This window comes from Mustela putorius, unplaced genomic scaffold, assembly GCF_011764305.1.
Source record: "Mustela putorius furo isolate JIRA1106 unplaced genomic scaffold, ASM1176430v1.1 tig00000450_pilon_pilon_pilon, whole genome shotgun sequence".
NCBI classification, from domain to species: Eukaryota; Metazoa; Chordata; class Mammalia; order Carnivora; family Mustelidae; genus Mustela; species Mustela putorius.
In genome coordinates, this window is record NW_025421385.1 from 612,727 (window position 1) to 636,006 (window position 23,280).

At 51.2% G+C, this 23,280-nt stretch overlaps 1 protein-coding gene across 3 annotated transcripts; it reads left to right on the forward strand.

Annotated features, from left to right (window-relative positions):
- The first annotated feature begins 6,760 nt into the window (after positions 1–6,760).
- PHF10 (PHD finger protein 10) lies at positions 6,761–23,213 on the forward strand. 3 transcript variants are annotated; one of them, XM_045080002.1, is made up of 12 exons: positions 6,761–6,907; positions 8,235–8,341; positions 10,361–10,491; positions 11,119–11,202; positions 12,149–12,282; positions 12,376–12,525; positions 13,139–13,248; positions 14,274–14,427; positions 16,987–17,142; positions 21,454–21,562; positions 21,830–22,018; positions 23,024–23,213. In XM_045080002.1, exons 1-12 carry the CDS (start codon positions 6,821–6,823, stop codon positions 23,107–23,109), a joined length of 1,497 nt encoding a protein of 498 aa, XP_044935937.1. In that variant the 5' UTR covers positions 6,761–6,820; the 3' UTR covers positions 23,110–23,213. The 3 variants fall into 3 exon arrangements, with proteins under 3 accessions (XP_044935937.1, XP_044935938.1, XP_044935939.1); XM_045080003.1 differs by having other exon boundaries at positions 11,125–11,202; XM_045080004.1 differs by lacking the exon at positions 6,761–6,907 and adding an exon at positions 7,216–7,383.
- The last annotated feature ends 67 nt before the right edge of the window (positions 23,214–23,280 follow it).

Consider the following 23,280-nt stretch of genomic DNA (forward strand, 5'->3'; position numbering starts at 1 on the left):
TCCTTTTGTTACTCTGTTAGTTCAATTCTTTTTAGGTGCAAGAACTGAAAAACCTAATCCAGTTTTTTGTTTTGTTTTTTTAAAGAGGAGAATTTCATTTTCCTGACATTTGATCGGGGACTCAGGTGTTTTCTGCCTTCTCCTCTCCCCCAGACTTTGGCATTTGTTTAACTTGATATAATCTGATCATGTTCCTGTCTATGACTAGATGGGTCATAGTTCCCTCCTTGGGGCTGAGGGCGCATTTCCCTTTGCAGGAGCGCAGGGCCCCACGAAGAGTAGACAGAGCTCCAGCGTGGAAGGAGGGGACGGGCTTGGAGGAGGCGACCTGTCGCGCCTGTCATCAGGTAGCTCTCAGGGCTGTAACCATGTCAAACTTAAGGGTTGGTTGAAATAGCCATTCTTGAATAGTCCCAAGACTGGAGAGTGGACGGTGGGCAGAGTTTTCTGTTCACTTATGTGTCCTCCTGAGCTGGCGAATCCAGGACCAACAGTTCGGGGCTGTGCAGCAGAATCATGGGTCATCGTCGCCCCAGATCTTCAGCACGGGAGTGGTCCGCTGTGAGCCACGGCCGCATTAGTGGTGACGAGCCCGTGCAGCAGGTCGGTAAGCCGTGCGCCTTCCTGGGGTACTTGAGGATGTAGTAGTAAAGCCTGTGGCCTCCTGTTTGTACAGAGTGATGCAGGTGGCGCGGGGGCCACGTGACGAATCACGGAGCGCTTGACCCAGCCCTTCAGAGAGCCCCGGAGCTTCCTCATCCTCAAATGGGACCTGCAGGTATTGCCTGATGGGAGTTCTTACAAGGACCTCCTCAACCCCATACACACCTCGTTGAATTCCATACGAGCGACTCTGACCCTCCTGGTCCTCCACCTCCCCTGCCCGCCCATGATCTGACATCCGGCTTCTCGAAGCTTTTTACAGCAAGTTAGTGACCTTCCTCTGCAGAACTCACAGCACTCCTCTCTGTCCCCAGCTTCTCCTCCAGATGCATTTTGAGTCTCTTTCTTAAGAAGGACTTGGCTTGTCCCCACGGAGAGTCCCTGTTCTCTGAAAGGGAGGTACATGCAGAACATCCCCAAAGGAGCCATAAGACCAAAGAAAGAGGCCAAGTCCAGCTTGAGGAGAAATGGTTGGTTAAGGGGACCTGCGGACAGAAGCGCATCTTGGGCAGCAGTGTCGGCTAGACCTCTACACGCCCACTTTCCTTAAGACCCACTTTTTCAGCCCTGCAGGGTAGGCGTACCTGCGGGGGACCGGCGAGGGGGGAGAATGGTTAGGAATCGTGTGTCAGAGTCCGAGCTCCAGGGCAGGGCAAGCAGGTGAGGCCCCGGGTGTATGCCTAATTAAGGGTGCCCTCAAGCAGAAGGATGGCCACAGAGGGGCCACCGTGGTGGGTTTGTCTAAGATGACCTCGGTCTGGTCCCCGCACACCCCTCCTACCACAGCCCCTTGAGCAGACGCTATTCTTCCTCTCCGTCCTTGACACAGCCACTCTGGCCTTCAGTGCCCCGGCTCCTGGCAAAGCCTCCGTGTGTGCTCATGCCTCTTCACGCCCCGTGCCGCTGCCGCCCCCGGCCCCTGGCTGGTTCCTTCTCCTCAAGACAAGAGCTAGGGGACCCCGGCCTCCATCTCTACCGACTCCTGCTACCATTCTTTGTGCCTTCGATGTGCACACGGAAAGCTGTCTAGTGAGGCAGTCCCCACACAGGCGCTGCTCTGCTATGAACAAACTCGGGTGGCCACAGTCTTGTCTTGAAACACCAGTGCCCCAGAAGCATGACTCAAATTTCAGCTGTTCTGCTGCACCGACTGAGGAGGTACATCACATCGAGTGCAGACCTCACAGCCAGTGCCCAGCCACAGATCGCCACACCGATGGCCTTCACGCAGCCCGGGCCTCCTCGCCAAGCCCGTCAGTGACAGGTCACTGCACCCAGTTACTCCTGCCTCGGGCCTCAGCACAGACAGCAAGGAGTGTAGCTGTATTGCTTCCTTGCCTCCCAGTGACAGCCCCACGGGGTGTTTTACAAAAATGGACCATAAAAAGAGTGTTTCTTTTTACGTTAAAATTTTGTTTTATACAATGTGCCCCCCAAAGTTGAAAGCACATCAAAGAAATAAGTGAGGAGCTGACAGTGAAATTGGATGTGATTAGGAAATTTGAAAATGACAAGAATGAAGCCCCGACGATGACCTCAGCCTGCATGAAGGTCCTGTCCAACAAGGAGAGAAAGCACGGTAACGTTGGGTCCACATCTGACTGTTTGTGTTGACGAGACTTTCTTCAGCTGTGGACAGAAGATGGTAACTAGTAACGGCAGAGCCCAGTGTGTCTGGCTAGCATTCAGGCCAAGTGTTGGCATTACTTGTCCCGTCGAAACAAAACTGTTATTACAGACAGAATGAAAAGCGAGTTCACTGCACTCAAGTCTGGTTGTGTCCTTTCGGAGGCCCACAGAGCTGGTTAGTGTTGAGCTCTGGTTAAGGTGCTGGGCCAGGCCAGGGCACTGCTGGGAACCCTGCATCCGGGTCACACAGATAAGTTCGAGCAGGTGACCGACAAAGGTGAAGGGACACTGATAACAACTTCACGTTAAGGACACTTGAAGGTGTCGTATGACATTGAAAACACAAAACATCAGATGTTGGGATGTTATCAAGGCACAAAAGGTAAGTGATGGCAGGAGAAAGCAAGTTCCAACTACTCTTGGCAAAGTGTTTACACAGAAATAAAGCACGAATTCTCGTGTTTTTCGTATTTATAATTTACTAAATATTAGTTTTACAATTTAAAAAATGCTCTATACATTTACAATTGGCAGTAAGGGAGTTTTAAACGTTTTACCAAAAGTTCTGGGCAATTATAAATTTTCTCTCTGACCACGAAGATCACTGTGCGGTCTCAGTTCCTGCGGTCGTTTCTACAGTGCAGTGCGCTGCTGAAAACTGGGAAGTCTGTCCTCTAGCTTCCTGACTCCTTGACCAGCTCCCGTTTGGTGACCTCTTGCCCTGGCTCACCTGGCTCCTCCGTTCCCCCTGCAGACTCTGCTACCATCAATAGCTGTATGACCTCTGAAATCCTGGACGCCAGCAGGTTATTTTTATACAACCCTTTTCTGTCCTTAGGACTCAGCACTGTGGAATCCTACTGAAATCTCCATTCCATGCCATAACCCACCATTAAACAGCTCCCTTACAGACACACTCGGGTTCCTTTGCCTCTCTTGCGGGTCTGGGAAAACCCTTCCTGAAGGAAACGCATATTCATAGCCTGAATTCAAGCAGCTCAGTTTGACTGAGAACATGGAAAAACCAGACCGACTGGTTTGCCTAGAAGCTCCCCACCGGAAACAAACCACGTGGCCCCCAGGAACGTTGCTCCCCCTCCCCCTCCCCCTCCTCTCTCCCTTCCGTGGGTGGTTTCACCTCCTATTTCAATCAGGAGAGAGAACGCGGCAGAGGAAAATCACGTTTTCCAGGAGCGAGTCTCAAAACCTCCCCGCGCCTGCAGCCACATTCTGTTCCATCTTGTCGCAGTGGACCGACCGTGTTCTTGCTGCCGGGGGGTCACCCAGGCCCTGTGCCGGCCGCAGGCCTTCCCGAAGCTGTCTCCCCCAGCTCCTGCACCTGGTGTCCCCTCTGCGCCCCCTCGCCAGCACCCAAGCTTGCTCGCCTCTGTCCCACCTTAAAGACGACCGCCCTGTTCTCTAGCTACCTTCTCTCTCCGGCGCTGGCGCAGACTTCCTCCCATGGGCACCACCTCGAGGGACTTCAGTCTAGCTTCTGAAGTTGTCACACCTTAGAAACAGCTCAAAATAATGAAGTTTGCTTTTTGGCCCCAATTTGCTAAATACAACGGACATTTCTCTGTCCTCATCTTATTCAGCCTCTCAGTTGAGACGGTTGACTGTTCCACTGTATGAAACGCTCTCTCCTCGGAGTTTACAGTATCTGTCACCTAGATTTCTGCTCCTTTTCTGTTTCCAGCTGGGTGCATATACGGGGTATTGATGGATGAGTGAATGATTCCTACGGTCTCCGTCACCCTACGTAATTCTTAGTTCATAGTTGCTTTTCCTAAAATGTTTGTGGAATAACTGGATGGACATTATTATTTTAATCCTACAAATGAGGAAATGGAGATTGAGAGAGATTAACAATTCACCCATTCGACACGGACCACGCGGCTATTACGTGACACAGTTGGTACTGACCACACTCTTACCTCAATTTATTTCCGAAGAGAGGGAGGGGCAAACGGGAAGGGAGAGAGAGAGAATCCCACGCAGGCTCCATGCCGAGCAGGGAGCTCCAGGCTGTGCTCAATCTCACCACCCTGAGATCAAGACCTCGGCCAAGATTAAGAGTCAGGTGTTCAGTTGACTGAGCCACCCAAGTGCCCCCAAAATCTTAACTCTTTAAAAAAAAAGATTTTATTTATTTGATGGGACGGGGGGTGGGGGGGGGGACACAAGCAGGGGTAGTGGGAGAGGGAGAAGCAGGCTGCCAGCTGAGCAGGGAGCCAGAAGTGGGACTTGATCCCAGGACCCCAGCTGAAGGCAGAAGACTGAGCTACCCAGGTGTCCCCAAAATCTTAACTCTCACCATTCGCTCATGCCAGTACCGTGTAGATTTCCCCCCAACTCCTGGCGTCTGCCTTCACTTACCGACTCTCAACCCACGCGGGCTGATGTGCCTTTTCCCACCTCAGCCTTTTTCAGGCTTGAAACCCTATTTCCTCTTCCGATTGTCCCTTCACCTGGAGTTGTCCTACCCCAGTCTCTTAAGATACTTTTCAAATTCTATGTCAACGTTAAAATCGTAACTTTTGTAAGTTAAGCTGCCTTTAAATACATTTACATATTTGTGTCCTGGTCTTTCAGAGTGGGTAGGGATTGTCCTCCACAGAGGGTCTCCTTAGTATTCGGGCCATAGGGGCGCCTGGGGGCTCAGTGGGTTAGGCCTTTGCCTTGAGCTCGCGTTATGGTCTCTGGGTCCTGGGATCGAGCCCCACGACGGGCTGTCTGCTCAGCGGGGAGCCTGCTTCCCTCTCTCTCTGCCTGCTTGTGATCTCTTTCTGTCACATAAACAAATAAAATCTTTAAAATAAATATTCTGGCTCTAATAGGATCATTGACTTGGAATGATGAGTTTTGAACTTGTGTCTGATCTAGAGAGGAGCACCCGAGGGAAGAGAGTGGACCAACGTCGGGGCATACATGCAGCTATCCTCCGCACCCGTCTGCACACACGTCATGCTGAGTTCTCCCGGGATCTGAGGGGGGCCCTGAGCACTGAGAGAGTTTGGGGTTAAGCTGCTGATCTTTCTTTTTCAGCGGGTAGGGAAGCAGCTGGTCCGGGGCTGAGTGCGCGCAGAGTTCAGGTTCGGAGGGCTTTGGGAGCGTCCAGCCCTGGCGCCACTTCCGAGCGGACCCGGACAGGGTCAGGAACCGGCTGCCGGGCCTGTGGCACCTCTCCCAGGTGCGTTCGCCGAGGGGAAGCAAAACCGCAGAGCGATCAGTCCCGGGCCCGCTGTCCGGGAGGCCGCTCTCGGACCGGGACGTGCCCGCTGCGGGGTGCGCCCCGCGGGTCTGTGTTCCCTTGTCGTCGCACGGTCCGCCGTGTCCCTGGAAGGTTCGGTCCCGCCGTGCGCGGGTCGCCCTGCAGAGGCCCAGGTGAGGCCCAGGAACCGGTCCGTCCAGCCCAGAGAAAACTCTCCCCGCGTGTCGCCGCGTGACCAGCGGCCGTCGCCGGGGACCTCGGCGCCGCGCGGACCACACAGGAGGCCCCGCAGAGTCCGGAGGGTCCCCCCACCCCCGGCCGCCTCCCGGGCTCCCCGCGGAGTCCCGCGTGCCAGCCGCGCTCCAGCCGCTCTGGCCGGGGGCTGCGGCCGGCCCCCGCGCAGGTGCCCCGGAGGCGAGGAGGAGCGCGAGCCGCCGGCGGAGAACAAAGGCGGCCCAGGGCGGTGGCCGAGGCCGCCTCGCGAGGAAACGGGCAGAGGCCCCCAGGGCCCCCCGGACTCAGCCCACGGGGACGGGGCGGGGGCGGGGCCGGGACGGGACGGGGGACCCCCGGGGGGAGGGTCTGTCGGGAGGAGAGTCCCTCGGCGAGGGTGGAGGGGCGGAGGGGACCCCCGGGGCAGGCGGCGGAGGGTCCCGGGGAGGGGGCGGGGTTGGGGGCGGGGGCGGGGCGGCGGCGACCCCCGGGCGGGGCGGCGCGGGCGCGGTGGGAGGAGCGGGCGGGCGCGCGGCGGGGCCGGGCCGGGGGCCGCGGGGAGGGGGCGGCGGGCCGGGGCGGGGCCGGGGGCTGGGGCGCCGGCGGGAGGTGGGGCCGCGGAGCGCGCCGGGCTGCGGCGGGCGGGGAGGCGGCGGCGGCGGCGGCCGGAGGATCGCGCGGGGCCGCGGGGCGAGCGGGGCGGCGGCGGCGGCGGCGCGGGGCCGGGGGCGCGGGCCGAGGGGCGGCGGCGCGGCGGCGCGGCGGGAAGAGCCGGGGCCGGCGGCGGGGCGGGCTGACGCGCGGGCCGCCGGCGGCCTCCTTCCGCCCCCTCAGCCGCGGCGGCCGGGCGGCGCGCTGGCGGCGGCCATGGCGGTGGCGGCGGCGCTGGCGGGCCGCGGGGCGCGCGGCGGCAGGGGCCGGCCCCCGGGCGGCGGCGGCGGCGGCGGCGGCGGCGGCGGCGGCGGCGGCGGGCGGGCGGAGGGGGCGGGGCCCGGGCGGCGAGCGGCCCGCGCGGCGGCGGCGGCGGCGGCGGCAGCGGCGGCGGCGGCCGGGACGAGGCGGCGGCGGCGGCGGCGGCGGCGGCGCGGGGCGCTCGGGCTGATGGCGGCGGCGGCCGGGCCCGGGACGGCGCTGTCCCCGCGGCCGTGCGACAGTGACCCGGCCACCCCCGGAGCGCCGTCCCCGAAGGTAGGAGCGGCGGCCGGCGCGGCGGGGCGGGGACGGGCCGGGGCCGCGGGGCGGGGCGGGGCGGGGGGCGGCGGCGAGGCCGGGCCGCGGGGGGTCGCCCCGCCGGGAAGGGCCGGAGGCCGCGGTTCCGCTCCGCCGAGGCCGCCGTCCGCCCGCGGCCCGGCCCCGTGAGGCGGCGGAGGCGGCCTGGCCGCGAGCGCGGGGCTCGGAGCGCGCCGGGCGGAAGCGGCCCCCGGGGTGCGGCGTCCCGGCCGCGAGCGGGGAAAGCGGCCCGGAGGCTGCGGGGCGGCGCGGGGCCTGCGTTGGGTCGGCGGGAGCCCCCGTCGCCCGCGAACTTCGCCGGGAACCGCAGCAGCCCGCGGCCCCCCCGACCCCCGCGCCGCCCTTCCGGGCGCTGAAGCGCGGGAGGCGCCGTGTCCGCGAGCTCGGGGCGCCGCGTGTCCGGCCGGAGGCGCCCGAGAGCCGCGGGGCCGAAGGTGGGGGCTGGGCAGGCCGCGGGGGGGACGCCCCGGTCCCCGCAGGCCCCGGCACGGCGCACTGAGCGCACGCGGGGCGCCGCCGGCGGAAGTGCTGCCGCGCTGCGGGGACTTTGCCTTTTTAACTTTTTCCGAGCGGTTCCACTCGGAGGCGGGGCGAGCGCGGCGGTCACGTCGCGGCCAACTTTACGGGACGCCGAGTGGCCCGCTGGGCCGTGCGGGGCGCGCTTCCCCGCAGGGAGCCGCCGGCGCCCGCACCCGCACCCGCGCCCGCGCCGCGTCTCCGTCTGCCGACACGGAGGGGCCGCGGCCGGCAGGCGCAGTGCCCGTGGGGACCCGGCGGAGCGTCCAGTCTCCGCCGTGCGGGACCGCAGTCGCGGTCGGAGGACCCGGCCCGAAACCCGTGCGTCCTCGTCGCGCGGGGCCGCGTGTCCTGCCGTGTGTCGGCGGCGGGGCGGGGGGCGTCGGCGGGGACACGCTCGTGAGCGGCTGCGTTCGCTCGCCCGACCCGGCGCCCGCTCGCTGGGAGGTCAGGGCGGCGCGCGCCGCTCGCACCGTCGGTCCCGCAGCTCCGGGCCGGGCGCGGGAGGCTCGCGCGGGCGCTGCGGGCCGGCGAGAACCGGCGCGGGAGGCGGGGCGGACGCCCGCCGGGGACCGTGCGGGTCACGTTTATTTTCATAGTTTCCTTCCCGGTCCCGCCGCCCCGCGTTGCCGCCCGCGAGGAGACGCGGGGAGGATCCTTGTCCCTCGAAAGCCCTTAAGTGGAGCCTCTCAGCAAGTCCGCGGAGATGCGTCGCCGCGCTTGCTCCCGCCTTACCGGCTCTCACGTCTTCGCTCTTCGCGACGTCTAGGGTGACGCCGACGCCGACTCCAACGACGGGACGCCCGCATCCAAACGGCGGCGCACGGGCTCGGGAGACAGCTGCCGGAGCTGTGAGACGGCCAGTCAAGACCTGGGGTACGGTGCTCTCCCTGCCCCCGGTTCCCGCGCTGCCCTGCGGACCCTCCCGGCCCGGCCCGGCCCGCGGGGCCGAGGGAGTGACTAGGACCAGTACTTGGGTCATGTGCCGCGCGGGACGCAGCAGGACTTTGGCTGTCCCTGCGATGTAAACGTGATGGTGATGAAATCCGCGTAGAAAACCCACCGTCGTAGTGACACTGGGCTGTGTCACTCAGCGGCACGGCTGCGTCCAGCGCCCTGCAGCCGCCCCCTGCGCCCCCATGCGTCTCTACCGCGCGGAAGGGGGCCGGCCTGAAGCCGTGGCCATTGCCACTGCCTCTTTCCCCGGCGCCGGCAGCCTCCGTCTTCGGGTTCGCCTCGTGTAGATGGAATCCTACAGTTTCTGTCCTGTTGTGTCCGGCTCCTTTCGGCATCGTTTCTTGAAAGCTCCAGTTGGAGGCTGTGTCAGAACCTTCTTTCTCTTTAGGGCTGAACTGAGCTCCTTGGTGTGGACAGACGCCTCTAGTCTGTCCTTTGATGGGACGGACAGTGGGGTGGTTTCCCGCTCGGACTGCTGTGAACTGGGCTGCGGTGAACGCTGCGGGGTCAATAAGTGTTCAGTCCCTGTTTTCAGTCCCTGTTTTCAGTCCCTTTGGGTGCATCCCTTGGAGAGGAGCGCTGGATGGTGCGGTGATTCTGTGTCTAGCACTTGGAGGACCCACCAAGCTGCTTTCCACAGTGAGCACCTCATGTTCTGGTCCCAGCAGCGGTGCAGTGTCCAGGGCTGTGGGTTCTGTCCCACTTCTGTGAATGGCCATCCTGCGGGCTGTGAAGTCGCAGCCCGGTGTCATTTGCATTTGAATTTCTGAAATGGCCAGTGAAGTTGACCACCTGTCAGTACTTCTCTGTGGCTCCTTTGGGGGGGCGGAGAGGAAATGCAGAAAAGCATTTCTGAGTTGGGTTGTTTGTTCTGTTGCTGCTGCACAGCGGGAGGTTTTTATGCGTTCTGGGTGTTCATCTCTTGCCCATCTGCAATTCTTACTCTGCCGGTTGCCTTTTCACTTTGTTGGAAGAGTCCTTTGATGCACAAAATTTTTAATTTTGTTGAAGTTTAAATCATTTTTCTTTTGTTGCTCATGGTTTTGATGTCCTATCTAGAACCTGTGGGCAAATCTAAGATCAGGGAGAGTTTCTGCTGTGTTTTCCAAGAGTTTTCTGGTCTGGTTCTTCTGTTGAGGTTGTTGATCTGTTTTTGAATGTGATTGGAGGTAAGGGTCCAATTTCACACTTTTGCATTTGGATATCTGATTTCCCAACACTGTTTTTGAGAAAACTCTACTATTTGGTCATTACTTCTAATTGGATGCTATTCTTGCCGCTGTGTCCCCTGGTGAGATTTAGAGGTTGGGTTGGCAGGTCCGGAGCTCTGTCGCTGGCTGGTCAGGACTAGGACTGGTTCCCGGGACTCGGACGGGTCCGCAGGGTTGGGACAGGGCACCTTCACACCGGGTCTGTTCTGTGTTTCTGGCTTTGTGGAGTTCAGGAGAACAAACAGTACGGTGTATAGTTCAGCTCTTTGAGAAACAGGTTTCTGGAGTTCTGCTTTCTTAACTGTTTGACTCGCTGAACAACATGTGGGAAACGCCTTGGGCGGGAGAAATAGCGGAGTAGGTGTGGATCCCAGGAGAGGGAATTCTGGAGGAACGTTGCCACCGATCTGGCCGTGTAGACCTCTTACGCCACAGAATTCCTCTACAGCGGGCCGTGCTGAGCCTTGGTTCTTTGGGGTGTGTGGTTGTGGGCTTTCGTACACTGCTTGCTTTCTCTCCCTCTGCCCGTTCTGTTGTGTTCTTGGACGCACAAGACCGGGGGATCTTGTATGTATGGCAGAGTCAGAACACTGAATGAGAATTTAACTAATTAAAGTAGTTCTCTAAAATTCCTAGAAATAAAACTCAAAAATAGATCCTTAAAATAAAAATGAATAAAACTTAATAAAAGCCACATTTAAGGCATAATACATATTTCTCTGCTTAGCTTTAGCTACTACCCAGCAGAAAATTTGATAGAGTACAAGTGGCCGCCTGACGAAACAGGAGAATACTATATGCTTCAGGAGCAAGTCAGTGAATACTTGGGGGTGACCTCCTTTAAACGGAAATATCCAGGTATTACGTCTTAGTTTATGTAACAGATTAAGCCTGACTTTGAACTACTAGTAATCGTTTTTGATAAGTTATCAGCTTCTGGATCTTTGCGTATGGGTTATGTGTAATACATTGTCCGTTCTGCTGCTGATTTTCCCTACTCCTGTCACCCAGTACTTCTCTGCGCTCTCAGCTTGCTCTTATGCCTTATACATGGACTTAAAAGGACAATGTGGAAGGTGAATTTCCTGGGGAAGAGTCTTAGAAATGAGTCCTGTTGCGGCTGAAAGCAGCAGGAGTTTGATTCTTTCCCGTTGCTCCCTGGCCTGAGTGAGGGAGGCAGCTACATGGGGCTGTGTCTGGATTTGAGAAAAGCTGTCGGTGCAGCCAAGTTACTGTTCTTGCTTTGGGTTATTCTGTTTTCAACTTTAATTTAGCTTTAATTCCTTGAATTTGTAAGATTATTTGCGTGGTCTCTTTAGTAATCTTTGGAATATATAACACGCAGTACTTTTTTAAGTCCATAAAGAATTTAACTTTTTAAAAAAAATCTTAAAAAGGTTTTTAAGTTTTTAAAAGTTTGAAAAATGCATAATGTTACAAATGCAAAAGACTATTTTTCATAGTCTTTTGTTCTTTTCTTTGGAGATTTAGAGCGACGAGATTTGTCCCATAAGGAGAAACTCTACCTGCGGGAGCTGAATGTCATCACGGAGACGCAGTGTACTCTAGGTAACAGAGGCTCTGAACGGGGATTCTGAAAGCTAGGTGTTTATGAGGAGACACTGCATGGGGGTTTGTCCTCTTTGCTAAATTTAAAGTGTTTTACAAAATTAATGGCATAGATTGAACTATTTAAGTGCTAACTTGTTTATATTTGGTTTTTGTTAAAAACAAAAAAAGGAGAATGACATAACATTTCATAGAAGTGTGTGTGAGGGTGTGTGCAAAATTTGTATGGTAGTTTTTACAAGTCTTGGTCTTTATCTCTAGTGATGCACATTTTGCTCTGTTTTTTGTTCCGTGTGATTATCTCCATGCTTTGTTGCCAGTTTTTCTTTCATAAACATTTTTAATGCACCGTGGCTACTTTTTAATGTGAAACCATGGTTGTTCATCATAGCAGTTGGTCTGACGCGATGCTCTGACTTTTGAAAATGGCCTGTATGACTTGCGTGTGTGCTGGTGCTTCTCGTGGAGTGTGAATGGACTCCATGTAATATTCCTAGTGTACTGAGTTTGAAGACTGAGTACTGCAAAACTAAGTACAAAAGACTACTGAAAAACTCGTTTTCTTCTAATATCCTTCCTTAGTTAAGGATATTAGATTAAGGATAATCCTTAATCTTCAGTGGCCTGTAGTTAGTATGCACCGTTATTTAGCCATTGCTTTTAATAAAGGGTATATGTTTGTAGTATGTTGAATCTTAAAAAAATGTGGTTGAAAAATTGATTTATTTTCCTTTGCAACTTGATGAGTTTCCTTTTTTAAGTGTTTGACCTTATATTATGAATATTGTTTTTTTTTAAATGTATTACAGTATTTTCCCTTGACTACTGGAAAACTTTAAATATAGAGTAGATTAAAGAAAAAGCAAATTTTGAAAACTACTTTTGCTCACAGCCTTAAAAGAGGTTTTTTTTTTTTTTTTTTTTACCTTTTTTTGGTGTAAAATAGGTTTAACAGCATTGCGCAGTGATGAAGTGATTGATTTAATGATAAAAGAATATCCAGCCAAACATGCTGAGTACTCTGTTATTTTACAAGAGAAAGAGCGTCAGCGAATTACAGATCATTATAAAGAGTATTCTGTAAGTATTGAGGTGACTGGCATCTCTTACTCGGTTGGGGAGAGTGACATGTGCAGTCACATGGGACTTCCCACTGTCATACTTTTATTTCAGCAACTGCAACAACAGAACACTCAGAAAGTTGAAGCCAGCAAAGTGCCTGAGTACATTAAGAAAGCTGCCAAAAAAGCAGCCGAATTTAACAGCAACTTGAACCGGGAGCGTATGGAGGAGCGACGAGCTTACTTCGACTTGCAGACGCACGTAGGGCTGCTTCGGGTTCTGAGCTCCGAGCCTCCCTAGCGCTCCCGGGGCAGAGCGGGCGGGGCCTGCTCTGCGGAACCGCTGTTGTTCTGTACCGGGAGCGCGTCCTTTTCTGCCCCAGAAGTTAAGACAGAACTTCTGACCATGTGCCTGTAATACTCTGCTTGCTTCTGTGTGTGAGTGTGTGTGCGTGTGTGTGTGCGCGAGGCAGAGAGAGGAGGGAGGGACGTGTGGTTTGCTCTGAGGTCAATATCCTGCTGCTTGTCCCAAAGGTTCTTTTAAGAAATTTCCATCTCCGTTCACGTAAGACTCAGTTGCCACGTGAGGCTGAAGCTCGCTCTTCTCGTTCCGTAGATGAGGACGCGCGTGGCGTTGCCCAGGCCCCCTGCTCTCTGCGGGGGCAGAAGCGCACGCGTGTCCCTCAGCACTGATGGCTGCGATGAGCCAGATGCGACTTCCCTGTATAGCGAGAAACACTGTCCTGTGTCCTCGGGCTCTGGTTCCTAATGTCTCCTGCCGGGAAGGGGGCGCCGCGGAGAACGGGTGGCACCGTGCTCTAAAACCTTGATCCCGAGGCGCAGTCAGTGTTGCATTTCTCTTCACCTTAACCCAGGTCATCCAGGTGCCTCAAGGGAAGTACAGAGTGTTGCCGACAGAGCGAACCAAGGTCAGCTCCTACCCGGTGGCCCTCATCCCCGGACAGTTTCAGGAATACTACAAAAGGTACTCACTGGTTTTATGACCATTGAGCAGAGTGGCCGCCCGACGGGCGCGACCACCTGCTTGTCCCCGCCGCACGCCCGCCCCTGCTGCTGCTGCTGCGCGCACCCGGCGAGCGAGAGTGTTGCTCGTCTGGCGTTCCCGACGGATCGTCGTGGAAACTCAGGCTAGCAGGGGCATGTTGTTTGAGAATCTCAGCTTTTACATCAGCCTTAAACCTTACATTCTTGAGGAAAGAGACTGTTCCTTAAAGGCTAGTGTGTAAAATAGAAAGTCATATTTAAATCATGCGTTAGCAGACTAATTTCACTTCTGGGCCAGCAGACTTAAAAGCGATATGCCAGGGTAGCAGGCCTTTGCTTTTTGCTGTGTCTGCTAGGCAGTGCTGAACGCAGATTGCAGGGTTTGGACAGGGGGTGATGTGGGCAAGGGTGGCCTGTGGGTGGGAGTGACCCAGATGTGTCCTCTGGTGTGGCTGCTGCTGATCTCTAGTGTCAGACACAAAGGGTTCATTTGTGTCTTCACAAATTGTGTCACATTATTGTTTCTTCAATAATGTGGACCGCGTACTGGCGTGCGGCAGTGCATCCGTTGATGTGGCCTCGTCTGCCGGGGAGGCGGCCGCGTCGTCACCCCCCCCCCCCGGGTGGAGCAGCAGTGATAACTCGGGGAGCAGGGCTGGGGCGCTCGGGCCGCATGGCTTCTGTGCAGGGTCCTTAATTGCCACAGTTCCCGCTTTAGTCTGCTGACTTCTTTCCCCTCTTTTTGGGTTGAAGATGAAGGAGAGAGACATGATCTTGATAATAAGAATCAAATACGCATATTACACTCTTAGTCTGGTGCAAAAACGTTTAAGCTTTTTATTACTTTTCTTACTTGGTAAAAATGAAAACTTCCTTGTCACATCTGTAGTCATTTTCCAGAAGTAGCTGGGCTAGCAGGCACAGTGGGCTGCGTTTGAAGCTCGTGGGTTAGAGCAGCCCTGTTCCTCACAGACGGCAACTGACGGTCGCTTCTCTGAGCCGCAGGTACTCCCCGGATGAGCTGCGGTATCTGCCGCTCAACACTGCGCTCTACGAGCCCCCCCTGGACCCCGAGCTGCCGGCCCTTGACAGTGATGGTGACTCGGACGATGCCGAGGACGGTCGAGGCGACGAGAAACAGAAACACAAAGGGACTTCGGTAGGAGTGCTGGTCTTCACCAGGAGGTGCCCCTTCCCCTAGAGGGTTTGCTGATCGCTTTCCCAGATGTTGAATGGAACGTGCATCGCCACCCTCTTTTTGAAAAGGTGCAGTTGCATGTGCTTTCCTGAATGCTTTCATCAGGAAAATTATTTATTCTGTGCATTATTAGAGACAGGCTATGGATGGCCTTTGGTAAGTTTTATTTTTAAAGTTGCCTTTCAGGTTATCACAGGCAGGTTCCAAAAGGGCACCGGACATGAGTTTACAGTCCTGTGTTGAACTGTCCTGGTTTGGGGAGTACATGAACTTGTGTTCCTATTGCTTAATTTTTAAAAAAAATATTTTTTGTATTTATTTGAGAGAGAGACATACGGTGACGGAGAGCACAAGCAGGAGGAGAGGGACGATCAAGCTCCCTGCTGAGCCGCGAGTCCCCACTCTGGGCTTCGTCCCAGGACCTCGGGATCTTAGCCAAAGGCAGACGCTTAGCCCACAAGGCACCCCGTCCTACTGCTTAATTAATAATTTAGATTTCCTATAGGAAAATTTGAAGGTGTTATTATGTAGGTTTTTCTTGTACGACTTTTTTTTTTTTTCCCCTCTTTTTAAAGCAAAACGCAGTTGCGTGACTGGGGAGAGTTAGTGTGCTCGGTGGAGGGTGAAGGAGAGCAGAGGGTTCGATGTGATCGGGCGCGGCGCGCTGAGCGGCTCTGGCCATTTTAGCCCTCCTTACAGCCAGCCTGCGCCCGAGCGCTCCGTTACATGGGCAGCAACAACTTCTAGAATATTTGATGATACGTGTTCCGTAAAATGAGATGCTCTTCAGATATTAAAGCGATGGCGCCACTTTTTCCTGTCCTACTGGTAAAAGGGGAGCTGCGGCGGAAGCAGGATATATCGGGGTTGATTTTTACTCACTCTGCCGTAGTAGTCTGTGGGGCGCCTGGGGGGCTCAATGGGTTGAGCCGCTGCCTTCAGTCCAGGTCATGATCTCAGGGTCCTGGGATCGAGCCCCGCATCGGGCTCTCTGCTCAGCGGGGAGCCTGCTTCCCCCTCTCTCTGCCTGCCTCTCTGCCTGCTTGTGATCTCTCTTTCTCTGTCAAATAAATAAATATAATCTTTTAAAAAAAATAAAGTAATCCAGCATTTCAGGAGAGCATTTAACAGTTTATACCAAGATTTTTAACTTCCACAGAATTTGACCTAGCAAATATACTAACAGAGTTTACCTGAAGGATAAAATTTAATTAGGAAAAACATGGCCATTGTAGTGTTAACAGTATTTTTTATAATGAAAATTAGGAATAAATTTAATGTCCATAAATTTAAGGTGATACATTACATTTACATGTCATGTGGTAAAATGCATATAATACTTAAAACAGTTGAAAAACCCATGAACACACACTCAGTGGAATCCAGTGTGTGTGTGTGTGTGTGTGTGTGTTTAAGATCTTATTTAAAGACTTACTTATTTTAGTGGAGTGGGGGAGGGTCAGAAGGAGAGGGAGAGAGAGAAGCTTAAATAGACTCCACACTGAGCGTGGAGCCTGACATGGGGCTCGATCTCACGACTCTGACCTCAGCCAAAACCAAGAGTCAGTCGCTTAGCTGACTGAGCCACCCCGGTGCCCCACCAGTGTTCTAATAAAATGAGGGATACGTGTAGGTGGGGTAAATGTTTGAGTGTGTGCATGTGTGAATCTGGGTATTTATGCAGACACACAACTGATGCATTCACGTTTCCAGGGGTTGTCTCAGAATGTTTATCAGAGTAGTTATGGATGACCTAATTTTCTCACTTAAAATTTTCATAATTTACTTGAGCATAGCATTTTTATTTAACTAGAAAATTTTAAATTAATAGATGAAGAATTCAGTGATGAGATATCCAAGTGTTAAACTTTGAACATATAAAGTATGTCAGATACTGTCATGAGGACTTGTGTGGGATGCAAGACGGAGCTTGAAGAACCCGTGACACTCACTACTCAGGAAGAATACCCACACTTATCTAAGACAGTGTATTTTTTAAGCAGTTTTTTTTTTTTTCCCCTAAAGATTTTATTTATTTATTTGACAGAGAGAAATCACAAGTAGGCAGAGAGGCAGGCAGAGAGAGAGAGAGAGAGAGGGAGGCAGGCTCCCCACTGAGCAGAGAGCCCGATGTGGGACTTGATCCCAGGACCCTGAGATCATGACCGGAGCTGAAGGCAGCGGCTTAACCCACTGAGCCACCCAGGTGCCCCTTTAAGCAGTTTTTTTGTCTGAAACAATGCCCCCCGTGGTTGAAGCACCAAAGCCGACAGTCCTGTCGTGTTACGTCAGGAGACGGTGCGTTAAGGTACTGGCTGGCGTGAGTGGAGTGAGCTCTGAGCTCTCACGTATTCATAAGGCAGGTGGGTGACTTTTAACACGACTTCTTTCAGTCTGCGCTGGAAAAAGCTTTTCTATTTAGCTTTTTATTTTTAGATTGATGGAACTTTAAAACTTTTTACAAATCACAGTCCAGTCTGTGCATTCCAAGGAATTTCTGTTTGTGTTTGTGACCTCCAGGACAGCTCCTCTGGCAACGTGTCCGAGGGGGAAGGCCTTCCCGACGGCCAGGAGGAGCCTTTCCAGGGAAGACAGAGATCCAAGGACAAAGCTGCTACTCCAAGAAAAGACGCTTCCAAACGTTCTGTACTGTCCAAGTCAGTCCCTGGGTACAAGGTAGAAGAAAAAAGCCCCTGACTCTGCTTCCTTCCTGACCAGCCTCTTTCCCCGACATAGTTTTAACTCTGACCTCCAGAGCGGGGGAGCTCTGCCTGCCGCCCCCCACTCGCTGTTCTGTGGTGTGTGCCCTCTGTCGGCTGCCTTCTCTTCTGCTTTCTTTTCTTGGTGGCTTTGCTGTCACTTTGGCCTCTGGTTCAGCTTCTGTTTCTGGAGATGTACAATTTATAAGAAAATCTTTTTTTGACTTTTAAACAATAACCAGGCAAGTATGGGTTTTTAAAAAAATTTTATTTCGTAGGCAGAACTTTATAGTTTGTTTCCTTGGAGTAAAGAACGTCACTATCTGACGTCTAAAACATGCTAGTGTTGAGCAGAGCTGAGCTGTGAGGGACGGGTGGATGGGCTCTTAGAATAAGCTGCCTCTTCCGGAAAGAGATCTGGGTTTTATCCCGTGAATATTTGATCTGTTGGCCAAATTTAGCTGACTCTGCAACGGAAAGTAGTACGACCTGTCACTTACACTGTGGTGATTTGCAGCGTAGCCTTGGCACATAGCGTCTCTAACTCCAGGACCGCGATGTAGGCACCATTTAGTGACGTAGCCTGGCTCAGAGTAAGGCCGTGTGCTCTCAGCCATGTTTCTGTCAGCGTCTTCCCCTTCAGAAGTCTAGGTGAGAGGTGAGTAGCCTTACCCCTGCGTGGGGGGTTTGGAACGTCCTGGAAGAGGTGACATCAGCTGCACGGTTTTACGTTCTGGACAGTAATGGTAAGATAGACCATTCATACAGTCCGGGTTCTATCGGATTATGCCTTTTATTGTGGTTAGGAAGGTGTTTGGAAGTTGCGTCTTAGAGTAAGGCGAGGGAGCGGTTTGCTGAGTGGGACTGTTGAACCATCTTGTCGTGTGTCAGGATTGGGGTCGCGGTGGATGATCTTGAGAAACAGGTGCGTGCGGGCTACCGGCCAACTTCCCTTCCCCCGCTGGACCCTTCTTGCGGTCCGCTCGCCTTTCTTTTCCTGAAGTAAATAAAGCAACTTAGCAAATTAGTGTGTTTAATCCACATTCAGTTTGAAGATGCCTTTATATAATCAGTTTAAAAATATATGTTTTTTCAGCCTGTGGCAAGAAAATCTTAAGCTTCGTTTGGCAAAGGTCGGCTTCCAGGGATGGCTTGAATAGGCCGCAGACGTGCGATTTTATACTTGTTTTTACACGGATAGCTTACCTAATTTTTTAAATGTAAAAGCTGTAAATTAATGCTTCATAATTGAAAGCAAGTGAAGTCCAAAGAGTTAGTCTTGGAAAGCTAGCCTGCCGTGCGCCGCGGAGGGCACTGAGCACGGAGGAGACCGTTCACCACAAGCCTGGGTTCATCCTGGGTTCGGAGGGGAGAGTGGTGAGATACATGTTTTAATAGAGGCTGAAAAAGAAGAATTATTCCACAGTATCATTGATTTAATCTAGAAGAAATCCTATAGATTAACCTAAATTGATATTACTCAAGGGAGTGTAATATGCAAAATATACATTTTATAATTTCTGTGAACATTTTTAGCACCTAAAAATGTTTCAGGTGTTTCAAAGTTTGGAACAACCAGTATCTAGACTTAATACATTAATATGGACATGTTTGTTAAAAGTAACCTCTCTATGAAAAATATTAATAAGCCAAGATGTGCCTAAATATTCGGGTGCTGACAAGCTGAAGGTCATATATATATAAATATGTTGGAGTTACAAGAAATGACGACGTATCTGATGTCTTGCTTAATAAGATTCACTAGTGCTTGCCCTTAATTTGTAGGACAGTATTGTTTAGGTTACATTAACCTGCAGTGAAAGCATAATTGTTAGGATTCAGGCCTATGCGACAAGTTTATAATTAAAGTCTATACTATATTAGTGTTACCGTGAAAGTCTCCCTTATCTTTGGTTCTTTCCCGAGCAGGAAAGTCAGTGTATTGTGAGCTTTTATTTGAGATGCTGAGAACCATTAGGATGGGTATTTTAATGTTCTTGTCAATAGTGAAGCTTTGATGTTGCAGTTACTAGAGGTAGAGCAGTCAGACACAGGGTCTGTTCCGTCAGTCGCCGCGGGAGTTCCGCGCGCGGTTCCCTTCCTCCTCCGTGGGAGGAGTCTCCGTCAGAGACGAGCTTCCCGGCTGGCGGTCCTGGCTGTGAGCAGCGTGGCTTCTCAGAGAGCTCGGAGTGCTTGAGTGAGCAAGGAATTGCCATAGGAAATGCTACAAAGCTCTTTCTCTCTTTCTCTCTCCCTTCTCCACCCCTGCCACTCCCTCTTTTCATCAAGATGAAGACTATTGGGTAAGAAAAATTTTAAGTGGCTCAACAAAATATTATGATTTTAAGCTTAGAAGTAAACCTAGAATTTTCTTGGTGTCCCTTTTTATCATAGGTGTTTAATGTATATTTTAATGGCTGTAGAACTTGAATTGCTCTAGAATGTGAATGACGAGCTTGTGTTTGATTCCTTTTTGACGTTTGTAAAGGATCTCCTATAAGGAGTTCTTTTAGAATTTAATACTGTGTAGTTACGTCCCTGACTTCAGTGAGAGATATTCAAGTACTTGGTATGCCAGTATCTAACTTCAACTACAAGTATTAAATAAGTCTGTCTTTTACATTCAGTGCAGGTGCCATGGCCAAGAGTTCTTATTTCGGTGTATCGAGAGAGCTTTCTGCTGTGTGTTATGGCAGTTACAGGTGTGGTCAGCACCAGATCAGAACTTGGATCATAGAAGTGCACTTCCGGGTGTTTTGTATTTAGGTGTAGGAAACACAGAGAGAACCTCCTGCTTATTAGAATGTAGCAGCAGCAGTGGAGGGTAACTGCACTGTGAGACGCACACGGTGCGAGCATGGGACACGATCCGTTTGTTGGGGGAGCAGGGTATGAGGACACACGTATAGGAGATGTAGAATAGTTAACGGGAAAGTTCTCTATGTATGTTTTAACTTCCATATTTATTATTTTGTAGAGACATGTGTGATTGTTTAGAGTTACTGTTTTTATTATATTTATGTATAAGGTTGACTTTTTTTAAATAAATAAGCCAAAAATTATTTTTGAATGCCTCTGTCATCTTTTGCAAAGAAAGACAATTTAAAACATAAAAAATTTAAAGAATTAAGAACAAATTGTTTAGGCGTAACAGGTTTTGAAGGTGGCAGGGAGACATTCCAAAGCTGGAATGCTGTATACGAAGGTGGAGTTTCCTTGAGGCTCCTCTTTGTTTCAGTAACTTAGGAGAGGGACAGAGAAGATGCGTTTGGCGGGGTTGGAATAAAACATACCACAGTCCTGCTGAAGAGCATCTCCCGCAGGTCCTGTGCGCACATCGGCCGGCCCGTCTCCTCCTTGGCCCGTGCGCGCCCTTCCTTCTCTGCCTCCGTCACTTACGTGTTCAAGTAGCGTGAATGAACGTCGTCTCACTGTGGTCAGAGCTGTGGTGTTTGTATGTTCTCCCTCCCCAACGACCGTAGGTGCCCTGCATCTTTTCTTCTTCGTCCTTTCCAGTGTGTTGCTCAGTGTTATTTTAAAGCCCAAGTGCTTTCATCGGATTGAGCAAGTCTTTAAGCTGCACAGTGAATGGTACTCAAGAATATGAGGGTGTCTGTGATTTTTTTTTTAAGTTTTTTTTTTTTTTTTTGGCTTGTCTGAAAACTTACTTTCCTCTTTTATGTTTTGTATCTCATGTGGAATGCTTTCTCCCTAAGCACAGGCTCTTTTATTATTAGATACGCAAAGGAAATAACCACAGCTTGGTTTCCAGAAACACTTATGCACATGACAACGTATGGATGAGACATCTTTCAATTAAAAATGTTAAAACAATGATTCTTGTAACTTAGATTTCATAGATCTGTTTTTACAACTTCGGAAAACAGTCCGTTTTTAAACAAGACCAGTATGTAAGCTGCTCCACACGGAGCCTTCCGTTTTCCGGTAAGCCCGACTATACACGTAATGGTCATTTGGTACCTGGATTTCCTCTTCCCGGTAATAGAGCAATTTTTCGTTGTAGTCTTCCCTTCTAGTTCCCGAAGGGAGTGTAGGATGTTCCATTTAATCCTAACACGAGATCACGTTGTTGACAGAATTTTTAAAAGAGATCTGAGGCTTTAGTCGGGAGGCCATTGTATGTTGAAAGCTGGCTCTCAAGTTGGGCCCTTCCAAAAGGTCCTCGTTAGCAAGTTAGCCAAGAGTAAAGATAAGGCAGTCACAATTCCTTATGAACCCACAGTAAGTTCTTCTGGCATGAATTTATAGCCCTCTTCTACCCTTCCAGCCAAAGGTCATTCCAAATGCTCTATGTGGGATTTGTCTGAAGGGTAAGGAGTCCAACAAGAAAGGGAAGGCTGAATCCCTCATACACTGCTCCCAGTGTGACAATAGTGGTGAGTACTGACCTGTCTTCTTCGCATTGTAACCGCCCTATTCGTTGCTTCCAAAGCCAGGAGTTTTAGTTGTCAGCTAGACCTGAATCAAAGAATCATCAAATATATAGAAGAAGCCCATGTATTTTTCTCTACTTCTTATATTTTCATTTCTTTGGTGATTCAACATTGTAGCCATACTCGTGAACTTGAAGCAAACTAGCATTTTATTATGCCATATTAAGTTCAAAATTCTTTTGTGAAATACTAATGTTGGTTTTGGTTTAGGCCATCCTTCTTGCCTGGATATGACCATGGAGCTTGTTTCTATGATTAAGACCTACCCATGGCAATGTATGGAATGTAAAACTTGCATTGTATGTGGACAGCCCCACCATGAAGAAGAAATGATGTTCTGTGATGTGTGTGACAGAGGTTATCATACTTTTTGTGTGGGCCTTGGTGCTATTCCATCAGGTAAAGACTGGAAAAAGGAGGAACATTATCTTTGAGTGAAGGGATTATCCCAGCGTTTTTTTAAAGGCTCCGCATAAACACCATAAAGATCCTTCTGTTCATAAGACGTGACCAAAGCTGTGATTATCCAGATAACGTCCACCTGCTTTTCTTTGCTAGGTGACCCGAGTAAAAAATGGGATGTCCCATCCAGGTGCTGGAAGCAGAGTTCACCGTACAGGGAACTCCTGTCTTTCCACTGGAAGAACTAAAAGCAAGAGCATCAATTTGTTTCAAAGCCTTGATTTTATTTTTAGCTCATCTATTCAGAAACTTAACAAAAACGACCGCTGTGCCTTTATAAATATTAAACCAGATTTCTATAAAATGAGGCAGCATGACAATTCCAGATAACTTTGGAATGAACACAGAGTTGGAGAATAAATCACAGTAATTGGACTAAAATATTACACATAATTGTGTAAATTTAGAACTTATTTGCATAGTTAACACTGTATAATACTTTTATAAAATACATGCCTCGAGCTCAGTTTCCTGGGAACCATTAAGAAGCAGGCGACTTGACTCGGACAGCTCATCCCTGGTCAGCTTAAAGTGCTGTGTCTGGTGTGCGCCCGGCCTCGGGGCTGCCACTGGGCAGAGGAGGGAAAGGCTGAAGAGAAGCCAAACTCTGTAACAGGTTTTATCTGAGGATTTCTGTATTGAACTCTGAAGTAGGAGAGTGACTGGATTTCAGAAAGGATCGTAGAAACTTTTTAAAATCAGTATCACTGTAGAGAATCGCCCCCGCCCCAGCCCCCGGCACCGAATTTCACATGATACTGATCATGCTAATGAAGGGAAGTTTCCATTTTCTCCTTAGGAAACTCGTTAGTGTCCTTCATGTCACAGATCCGCAGAGAAGTATCCTTAGTGATAGCTAAGAAAGGAGAGCCAAATGGATTTAAAATTCAGTCCTACAACATTAAATTTCATACTATATTAACTAACAATTTTTCTCCTTAGGTCGCTGGATTTGTGACTGTTGTCAGCGAGCCCCCCCAACACCCAGGAAAGTGGGCAGAAGGGGGAAAAACAGCAAAGAGGGATAAAATAGATTTTTGACCCAATATTGTAATATGGATTGAAATGAAATATTTGGTGCCAACTTATTTACATTCTCCATTTTATGCCAATAAAAGATTTCTGAAATTAACTCCGTGCTTAAAATCTGCCAGTTGATTTGTTCTAAGCTACTTTTCCCTTGAAGCCAAGTTCAAGTA